The sequence below is a fragment of the Photinus pyralis genome, unplaced genomic scaffold (genome assembly GCF_008802855.1).
Source record: "Photinus pyralis isolate 1611_PpyrPB1 unplaced genomic scaffold, Ppyr1.3 Ppyr1.4_LG10, whole genome shotgun sequence".
Classification (NCBI taxonomy): domain Eukaryota; kingdom Metazoa; phylum Arthropoda; class Insecta; order Coleoptera; family Lampyridae; genus Photinus; species Photinus pyralis.
In genome coordinates, this window is record NW_022170250.1 from 11,364,531 (window position 1) to 11,375,622 (window position 11,092).

At 37.7% G+C, this 11,092-nt stretch overlaps 1 protein-coding gene across 1 annotated transcript; it reads right to left on the reverse strand.

Annotated features, from left to right (window-relative positions):
- Nucleotides 1-8,388: 8,388 nt before the first annotated feature.
- On the reverse strand, nucleotides 8,389-9,859 carry LOC116162512 (protein unc-80 homolog). Its single transcript, XM_031476141.1, has 2 exons — nucleotides 9,304-9,859; nucleotides 8,389-9,165 (listed from the first exon to the last, which is right to left on the reverse strand). The coding sequence occupies exons 1-2, from the start codon at nucleotides 9,431-9,433 to the stop codon at nucleotides 8,516-8,518; spliced, it is 780 nt and encodes a 259-aa protein (XP_031332001.1). The 5' UTR covers nucleotides 9,434-9,859; the 3' UTR covers nucleotides 8,389-8,515.
- Nucleotides 9,860-11,092: the final 1,233 nt, after the last annotated feature.

The following is an 11,092-nucleotide window of genomic DNA, read 5'->3' on the forward strand; positions in this document are numbered from 1 at the left end:
CCATCCTAGTGATAGACACACACACACCCTGTCTTCTTCTACTGGACATTCTGTAGCTTGAGCCTATTCAATATCGTCGAAGTAATTACAAAGCTTCGAGGTCAACGAGGGGCTCCTCTAATGGTTCACCGAGGCCGTATTGTACTCGTCCATCATGTTTTGAAACGACACTGAGCTCAGGATGTAAACCCGACTCTCTCAAAAGTCTTTCAACGCCTTACTTTGTCTTGAACTTTTACAAAAATTGTATCATGTAGGAGACTGAAGTATAGAATTAAATATTAGTGAGATTAGGTTAGCATGCTAGTTAGGTTAGCTCAGAAATCTAACGCTAACCTAACCTCACTTAAATTTTATTTTAACCTTCGATGTCCTCGCACATTATATTCTCCTGTTACAAGATTTCTGAGCTAACCAAACTAGCACGCTAACCTTAACCTCACTTAAATTTTATTTTAACCTTCGATCTCCTCGCACATTATATTCTCCTGTTACAAGATTTTTGAGCTAACCTAACTAGCACGCTAACCTAACCTCACTTAAATTTTATTTTAACCTTCGATCTCCTCACACATTATATTCTCCTGTTACAAGATTTTTGAGCTAACCTAACTAGCACGCTAGCCTAACCTCACTTAAATTTTATTTTAACCTTCGATCTCCTCGCACATTATATTCTCCTGTTACAAGATTTTTAAGCTAACCTAACTAGCACGCTAACCTAACCACACTTAAATTATATTTTAGCCTTCGATCTCCTCGTACATTATATTCTCCTGATACAAGATTTCTGAGCTAACCTAACTAGCACGCTAACCTAACCTCACTTAAATTATATTTTAACCTTCGATCTCCTCGCACATTATATTCTCCTGATACAAAATTTCTGAGCTAACCTAACTAGCACGCTAACCTAACCTCACTTAAATTTTATTTTAACCTTCGATCTCCTCGCACATTATATTCTCCTGATACCAGATTTCTGAGGTAACCTAACTAGCACGCTAACCTAACCTCACTTAAATTTTATTTTAACCTTCGATCTCCTCGCACATTATATTCTCCTGATACAAGATTTCTGAGCTAACCTAACTAGCACGCTAACCTAACCTCATTTAATACTAAAACTAGGAGAACAGAATGCACGAAGAGGTCGTTTTCTATCACGCTGAGAAATATTTCAAAGTTTAATTTCGCCTAAAATATTTTCAATTCTGTATCAGGATCATATGATGTGCGAGGAGGTGTTTCTTTTCCTAATACTACACCTGTTACTTGTCGACAAACTTATGCAAAAGGCGTCGTGCTACTAGGAGAACATAATATACGAAGAGGTCTTTTTCTATCTCTGTCAGAATTATTTCAAAGTTTTCATTCGATTTCAAAGTTTGCCAATTATTATCAGGATCATATGAGTGCGAGGAGGTGTTTCTTTTCCTAATACTACACCTGTTACTTGTCGACAATCTTATGCAAAAGGTGTCGTGCTACTAGGAGAACATAATATACGAAGAGGTTTTTTTCTAGATCTGTCAGAATTATTTCAAAGCTTTCATTCGATTTCAAAGTTTGCCAATTATTATCAGGATCATATGAGTGCGAGGAGGTGTTTCTTTTCCTAATACTACACCTGTTACTTGTCGACAAACTTATGCAAAAGGCGTCGTGCTACTAGGAGAACATAATATACGAAGAGGTCTTTTTCTAGCTCTGTCAGAATTATTTCAAAGCTTTCATTCGATTTCAAAGTTTGCCAATTCTGTATCAGGATCATATGAGTGCGAGGAGGTGTTTCTTTTCCTAATACTACACCTGTTACTTGTCGACAATTTTATGCAAAAGGTGTCGTGCTACTAGGAGAACATAATATACGGAGAGGTCTTTTTCTAGCTCTGTCAGAATTATTTCAAAGCTTTCATTCGCTTTAAAAATTTGCCAATTCTGTATCAGGATCATATGAGTGCGAGGAGGTGTTTCTTTTCCTAATACTACACTTGTTACTTGTGGACAAACTTATGTAAAAGGTGTGGTGCTACTAGGAGAACATAATTTACGAAGAGGTTTTTTTCTAGCTCTGTCAGAATTATTTCAAAGCTTTCATTCGATTTAAAAATTTGCCAATTCTGTATCAGGATCATATGAGTGCGAGGAGGTGATTCTTTTCCTAATACTACACCTGTTGCTTGTCGACAATCTTATGCAACAGGTGTCGTGCTACTAGGAGAACATAATATACGAAAAGGTCTTTTTCTATCTCTGTCAGAATTTTAGTGAAGTTAGGTTAGGGTGGTAGTTAGGTTAGCTCAAAAATCTGGTATCAGGAGAATATGATGTGCGAGGAGATTGAAAGTTAAAATAAAATTTTAGTGAGGTTAGGTTAGGGTGGTAGTTGGGTTAGCTCAAAAATCTGGTATCAGGAGAATATCATGTGTGAGGAGATTGAAAGTTAAAATAAAATTTTAGTGAGGTTAGGTTAGAGTGGTAGTTAGGTTAGCTAAAAATCTGGTATCAGGAGAATATGATGTGCGAGGAGATTGAAAGTTAAAATAAAATTTTAGTGAGGTTAGGTTTGGGTGGTAGTTAGGTTAGCTCAAAAATCTGGTATCAGGAGAATATCATGTGCGAGGAGATTGAAAGTTAAAATAAACTTTTAGTGAGGTTAGGTTAGAGTGGTAGTTAGGTTAGTTCAAAAATCTGGTATCAGGAGAATATAATGTGCGAGGAGAATGAAAGTTAAAATAAAATTTTAGTGAGGTTAGGTTTGGGTGGTAGTTAGGTTAGCTCAAAAATCTGGTATCAGGAGAATATCATGTGCGAGGAGATTGAAAGTTAAAATAAAATTTTAGTGAGGTTAGGTAAGGGTGGTAGTTGGGTTAGCTCAAAAATCTGGTATCAGGAGAATATGATGTGCGAGGAGAATGAAAGTTAAAATAAAATTTTAGTGAGGTTAGGTTTGGGTGGTAGTTAGGTTAGCTCAAAAATCTGGTATCAGGAGAATATCATGTGCGAGGAGATTGAAAGTTAGAATAAAATTTTAGTGAGGTTAGGTTAGGGTGGTAGTTGGGTTAGCTCAAAAATCTGGTATCAGGAGAATATGATGTGCGAGGAGATTGAAAGTTAAAATAAAATTTTAGTGAGGTTAGGTTTGGTTGGTAGTTAGGTTAGCTCAAAAATCTGGTATCAGGAGAATATAATGTGCGAGGAGAATGAAAGTTAAAATAAAATTTTAGTGAGGTTAGGTTAGGGTGGTAGTTAGGTTAGCTCAGAAGTCTTGTATCAGGAGAATATAATGTGCGAGGAGATGAACGAAGGTTAGGTTAGAGTCCTAGTTAGGTTAGGTCAGCTTAGTTTGGGCGTTTTAAATTTTTACAAATCTTGTATCAGGAAAATATGATATTCGAGGAGGTGATTCAAGGAATGTCTAACCTCACTATCAGGGAACTTTACCTTCCCTCACAAGATCTAACCTAACTCACATGAAACTTAACTCTCATTTAAAATAATTAATTATTGCGGCATAGTCTTATGGCGATTTAGTTCGTGTATTGTGAGCAGATACTTTTACAAAAATCGTCAAAAAAATCTGTAGGGATGCAGGCCGTTCATCCGGCCTTTTCAATGACAATCCAAAAACGCTATGACACATAATAATCAGGCTGTAATACAGGAATGTTTAGTTTTCAAGTTTCAGGGCTTTACTCCAATGACAGGGGTGGGCACAAAACCCAAAAAAATTATAGATTTGCCTGAGTTTTTTTGGTAAATAAAAATTCAAAGTAAAAAGCATGGTGCTGACATCTATCATTATTAATGAAGACTAACATTTTATCGTTAAATGCAAGATACTTTATTATTACCATTATTTTAATTACACTTATTTCTGAAAGATGTCGCCACACAATTTTTTAAATACAATTCATTAAACCAACGTTAGATGTCAGAGCGTCTCTTAATTACAGGAACCATAGAGACATTAACAATTAACCTCAAATGTACAAATAAAACTAAAAGTTTGTTTATTATTTTAATCAAAAAATGAACTTAATTATCGCTCCTTTCGTTCTTACAGATTTAAATTAGGGAACTACTGGGAGTGACAGGAAAGCGGCAGACTATTGAGGAAAATGAAACTGATCGCTCTGGGTCATCCGTTCGGAAGACGTGTCGTTCTCGATGGAGGAGAAACGTTAGCATTGAATTCCGACAACAGAAATTGTAATCAAAACAAGAGGACACGGTGGAGGAACCGTTCAAACATCTCACCGTTAAAATCGAAGCGTTCACATGATTGCAGCAGCTGCCGATGGTGCGAAGCTATTTTTCAATAAATTTAGCTTCGAGGAATCAATCGATAGAACTACGGATACAAAAACGCTAGTGAAATGGGACGAACGTGTTACGTGAAAAAATATGTTGTTGTTTGTGCGAACTTTGAGTAAAAATTGTAAATCGTACCAGTGTCGAATGTTCTATCGACTTTAAATGAAATCCTGTGCAAGAAATTACCAATCGCAGAAGAAAATTCGATTTCAGATCATTGAGTATGATGTGTTGCCTACAAACCAGGCTATATATTTATCAAGTTTTGTCCGTCGTATCCGACCGTTGGCTCAGTTAGTCCATTTTGGCCTTTGGAATACAAAACGACCATAGCCTGAACACCTACATCAAATGATATGTAACCTTTGTTTATTGACTACGGTCATTGAATAATTTTAGTTTATTCCATAATTATTAGTTGATGATCTTAAATATCGTCCCGACATCTGGCGTAATTAAGTCAGACTCAGATGTTACCAATAAATGTAGGGCACCTCTATATTACCATTATATTAGTTGTTTAAGTTTAGGTACAGATGTCACCACTGGCAAGAAATAGATTTCCTTTAACACACGAGCTGCGAGTTCATTAAACTGACGTTAGATGTCGGAATGTTATGTTTTCAAATGTAAATTTTTATGCAAACAGGGGCTCGTTTTGATCACTATTTTGTAACATTTCTGCAGTGGGTAGCAATAGCACTTATCTTATTACGGTGTCCTTCATGTACTTAATTGGGGATAATCAAGCAAATCCCGAAATTTGAATATGGGTACTCGATATTTGTATAGCCTGGTTTGTAGGCAACACATCATGCTCGATGAACAGAAAACGAACATCTGTTTACAAAATTCGTAACTTCTTATGCATGGGAGTTTATTTAAAGCACTTGGAAGAACAATTTCAATACAGGTACATTAAAGTAAACCATTTTACAAGAACTTTCACACGAAGATCACACAAACAACACATGTTTGGATGCTTGGAAACAGCGTAACACTTTTACCTTATTTCGCTGCCAATTTCACTACCGTTTCTATAACTGTAGTTCTACCGAATGAACTCTAGGCTCAATTCTTTAAAGAATAGCTTCGCGCCATCGGCAGCTGCTGCAATCATATAATCGTTCCGATTTTAACGTTGAGAAGTTTGAATTGCATCACAATGGGTTTTCTACGAGTTCTCCACTGTGTCCTTCAGTTTTGATTACAAAGAATTTCACTTTTCAATTTCTGTTGTCTGAATTCAATGCTAACGTTTCGCATCCATCGAGAACTACCAGTCTTCCGATCGGACGACTCAGAACGATCAGTATCATATTCCGCAATGCCCGAGTCTGCCGTTTTCTTATCACTCCCAGTAGCCAGTCCCCTAATTTGAACCTGTAACCGAGAAAGGAATCACAACAATGTTGAATTTTTGATTTTAAAATAGACAAACATTTTAGCATTTGAGGTTAAAACTAAATCTATGGTTTTTTTATAAGTGCGGTCTGACATCTAACGTTAGTTTCATAAAGTGCATTATAAAATAATAGTGGCGACATCTTTGCGGTTTAGGTGGCAACTAAAATAATGGTGGTAATAAAGTGTTCTGCATTTAACGATAAAATATTAGTCCCCAATAATGAAGACAGATGTCAGCACAATGAATTCTACTTTGATTATTTTAATATTAACCAAAAACTCGGGCAAAGCTATAAACATTTTGGCCATTTTGGGATTTGTGTCGTTCGCTGTCAAAGAAGCAAACCACGAAACTCGAAAATTAAACATTTCGTTCCTGTATTATAGCCTGCTCCTTTGCGTTATAGCGTTTGTGGATTGCCATAGGAAAGGGTGGGCGAACGAACGGCCGTCCGTAAAAGATTTTTTGACGATTTTAATAAAGTATCTGTTTCCAATACACGAGTTAAATCGCCATAAGATTATGCCGCAATAAATAAGAATTTTAAACCGGTGATCATTTTAAAGACTTGAGAGTTAAGTTTCATGTGAGTTAGGTTAGATACAAGATTTGTAAAAATTTAAAACGCCCAAACTAATCTGACCTAACCTAACTAGCACGCTAACCTAACCTCACTTAAATTTTATTTTAACCTTCGATCTCCTCGCACATTATATTCTCCTGATACAAGATTTCTGAGCTAAACTAACTAGCACGCTAACCTAACCTCACTTAAATTTTATTTTAACCTTCGATCTCCTCGCACATTATATTCTCCTGATACCAGATTTCTAAGCTAACCTAACTAGCACGCTAACCTAACCTCACTTAAATTTTATTTTAACCTTCGATCTCCTCGCACATTATATTCTCCTGTTACAAGATTTTTGAGCTAACCTAACTAGCACGGTAACCTAACCTCACTTAAATTTTATTTTAACCTTCGATCTCCTCGCACATTATATTCTCCTGATACCAGATTTCTGAACTAACCTAACTAGCACGCTAACCTAACCTCACTTAAATTTTATTTTAACCTTCGATCTCCTCGCACATTATATTCTCCTGATACCAGATTTCTGAGCTAACCTAACTAGCACACTAACCTAACCTCACTTAAATTTTATTTTAACCTTCGATCTCCTCGCACATTATATTCTCCTGATACCAGATTTTTGACCTAACCTAACTAGCACGCTAACCTAACCTCACTTAAATTTTATTTTAACCTTCAATCTCCTCGCACATTATATTCTCCTGATACCAGATTTTTGACCTAACCTAACTAGCACGCTAACCTAACCTCACTTAAATTTTATTTTAACCTTCGATCTCCTCGCACATTATATTCTCTTGATACCAGATTTCTGAGCTAACCTAACTAGCACGCTAACCTAACCTCACTTAAATTTTATTTTAACCTTCGATCTCCTCGCACATTATATTCTCCTGATACCAGATTTCTGAGCTAACCTAACTAGCACGCTAACCTAACCTCACTTAAAATTTTATTTTAACCTTCGATCTCCTCGCACATTATATTCTCCTGATACCAGATTTCTGAGCTAACCTAACTAGCACGCTAACCTAACCTCACTTAAATTTTATTTTAACCTTCGATCTCCTCGCACATTATATTCTCCTGATACCAGATTTCTGAGCTAACCTAACTAGCACGCTAACCTAACCTCACTTAAATTTTATTTTAACCTTCGATCTCCTCGCACATTATATTCTCCTGATACCAGATTTCTGAGCTAACCTAACCTCACTTAAATTTTATTTTAACCTTCGATCTCCTCGCACATTATATTCTCCTGATACCAGATTTCTGAGCTAACCATGGGCTGCATTTACTCTCAAGATTCACTCGGAACAGAATATGCGTTTATTTTGTTTGTACAGTTTTCAATATAAAAATTATTTACAGAAGTTGTACTTTATTTTCCTCCCTAATAACAAAACTGATAGGAAGATTACAGTACATTACAATAAGCACCTGGTCCTTCGCACTTTGCCGAAAACACTTACAAATTTGGTAGGTATCAGGAAGATATAACGTGAAAGGAGGTCTTTCAGTCCCAAATACACCTGTTCTTTGTAGGCAAACTTACGTAAAAGGTGTCTTGCTACTAGGAGAACAGAATTCACGAAAAGGTCTTTTTCTATCACTATGAGAGTTATTTCAAAGCTTAATTTCGATTTAAAAATTTGCCATTCTGTATCGGGATCATATGATGTGCGAGGAGGTGTTTCATTTCCTAATACTACACCTGTTACTTGTCGACAAACTTATCCAAAGGTTACAAAAGTTACAGCCCTTTGAATTTTCTTTCGAAACTTTTGATTGAAAAGTCTGATCGAAAAAGTACGAATTGTTTTGGATTCTACGCACCAAAATTAATAAGAAAAAGTGTTCTCCCGAGAAATGTTGGTGCAGTCGATTCTTGGTAAAAAAGGAACTGCCTTTTTTTGAGGCCGGAAAAAAAAATTGTCTGGGATCGACCGGGAAATTTTGCAATTTTGATGCAAGTGAGTTGAAATTTTGCGGGAATTTAGCCTTTACCTTTGTTTTTTTTTTGTGAAAATCGGACGTTTGATTACATATTGACCATAAATAATAATTGTATAACTAACGGGATGCTTTATTATTAATTTATATCTTTTACAATTTTAATTGTAGTGTTTTTAATTCTTGCAAGAACAAACTCCAATTAAATAATTGACATTAGTTATAAACCATAGGATTTATATCAGTGTGGTTTCATCCTGCGAGTCAAAAATCATAAGTAGAGAATGCTGGGACGATGAACGCTCCGTTGGGCTTAATAGAGCTGTACGTTCTCCATTTTCATTTAAAGAGCAATCCGGCGAGCTGTTGTCACCGTGGATGTAATTGGTCGCCGCGCTACTTGTTGAGGGCAGATCGTGAATGTCTGGCGAAGCAAGTGGGGGACAAGGTTTGGGGCTCGAGTCTAAGGATTCCTTAAGTTGCATTACGGGGTAGGATTCCCTGTAGCCTGACGTGCTTGATGTGTGAGAAATTGCGCTATCTTCGTCCCACGATCCCTCAGTAGGTTTAGAGCGAAAGGATATTCTCAGTTTGTTAGGCTCAAAGACCTGCTGTGGAATCGACGTAACCGATAGCTCTGCCGGAGTTTGTTCGGAGAGGATAGTTGTGGGCGAGGTCGTCTGGGATGGCGTGGTCACTGCAGGTATTTCTTCTGGTTCAATATTAATGTGCGAAACTTCGATGCGACTTTTGCGACTCTTGCGCAATCGAAAAGTTTTACGACTCTGAACCTTGACTCTTTGAAGGCGCGGCTTGTTCGGGTGCAACTCGCCGGAACTATCATCCGCTGGACTTCCCGGACTTAAAGGCGTTGTGGAGGTTTCTCCTGCGGAATTTACAGCTATATAAGTAATCATCTATAATAAAAGCATCAACCATGCACTTGTCGCAAATTTCAAATATTGCGACAATTACAGCTGGTGAGAAAAATACTTGAATATATGTACAAAAGGAAGACAGTTACCTGAAGAGTGTCTAAGTTCTACAGAAGAAACAAAACGTAATTTATGTGCCTTATGTTGTGAATCAGTTTTTTGTATGCCATGTTCATCACTAATGGAAGATTGCTGGGAACGATCTGAAACATGCGACATTCAACACACCTAAAGTACTCAATTCAGTCAAAGAATAAGCAGTGGTATGCAACAAATGGGTGAAAGTAATCCTTAAAACAATAAACATATTACCATGAACTACATGGGACTACGATCAATCACTGTTTTGCGTTCAAAATAAACCTAATTACATTTTCTGAACTCTGTAGCCCACTCAATGAAGGAAAAATAGAGGAAATGATTCGTGTATTCGCGTATTTTGGGATAGTTGTAGGTGAAGGTGTCTTAAATATTGTACTAAAAGTACTGATGGATGAGAGGGTGTAAAGGTTCCTTGGTTAAACCGAAGCATACACCGCAGACGCTGGAGCAGGCAACTCTTGCCGCATCGCATCCCACACTCAGTTGTGCATAGGCACATGGTGCTAAAAATGGAGTTAGGTGACACTGGGTTGCTTTTCACTGGCATTAGTATACCATCGCCGGCTCTTCTGCGGAGGGGGGGGGGGGGGGGTGAAAATTTACAATTGATTTCGTACCTTCTAGCTAATTCTCTAGAAACCATTTTTGAACTTCCCCCTCGATTTCTAATCAGTATTTCCACTCAAAGCAATAATCACCTTAAGTCAAAAGTTATTGTGTGGGTACTTTTGAAATGAACACACTGTATACATATACAGTGAAAATGAGGCGGCGCTGAGAGCCCTGTCAGCATCAGACAGGTTTTTCCAAGCTCTACATAGATTAAGTGAGTCTAATAGGGTAAGGTTGATTTGGGTGCCAGGACACTGCGGAATAGGGAGCAACGAAAAGGGGGACGAGCTGAGTCGCAACGGCAGTGGTGGGGTCTTCGTCGGGACCCAGCCTACCCTAGGAATTGCTCCCTCCGTTGTCAGGGCCAACAAGCAACCCACTCAGACTGTCCAGGGCCTTCTAAGCTTCTAAAACTGAATAGAAGCTAAATTAGGAAGATCACCGCTTAACGTTGGGCGAGCCCACGTACTGGTTCTGTGGCGAGCCAGATCAAACTACCGAGCGTGTGGTCCAGGGCTGTAGCCAGATTAGTTTCTAAGAGCGGGCAAATAAATCTCCAGAGGGGGCGAGCGAAATATTAATGATTTGCTGTGTGCCGTGCAGATGCCATCCGCTGAAGAAATTCGTTTATAGCGTAACCCACGAAAGTGGCGTGCTTATGTTTTCACAATTACGTCCGCCTGTCTGTCGTTCCGTGCTATAGCTCAGTCCCTAGACCTCGTATCGACTTCAGGTCACTTTCTTATACGAAAGGTTATAGATTCCAACTATCACAAATTAACTTTGCCCTAAATCGATCCAAATCGTTATTTATGCACCAATTTTTCTGCGAAAAAGATCAAACTCAGTGACCAAGAAATGATACATGTGTATTTTTGGTGACCAAAATATTTTTATACTCAAAGCATGTGAAATCGTTATTTATGGATCAATCTTTTTGGGAAACTCGATTGCTCAATTCCCAAGTTGTGTCAACATATTTTTGGGCACAATATTATTACTGATGTTACGTTTTTCTTGGGAAGAAGGCCTCGTATCGACTTCGGGTTTTCGCGATATGAAAGCTATATAGGTTCCAAATGTGCAACTATCAACAATTAATTTTGGCATCCATCAAATTGGTCAAAATCTGTCGATCTATGTGAGTAGGTTGCACTGGAAATA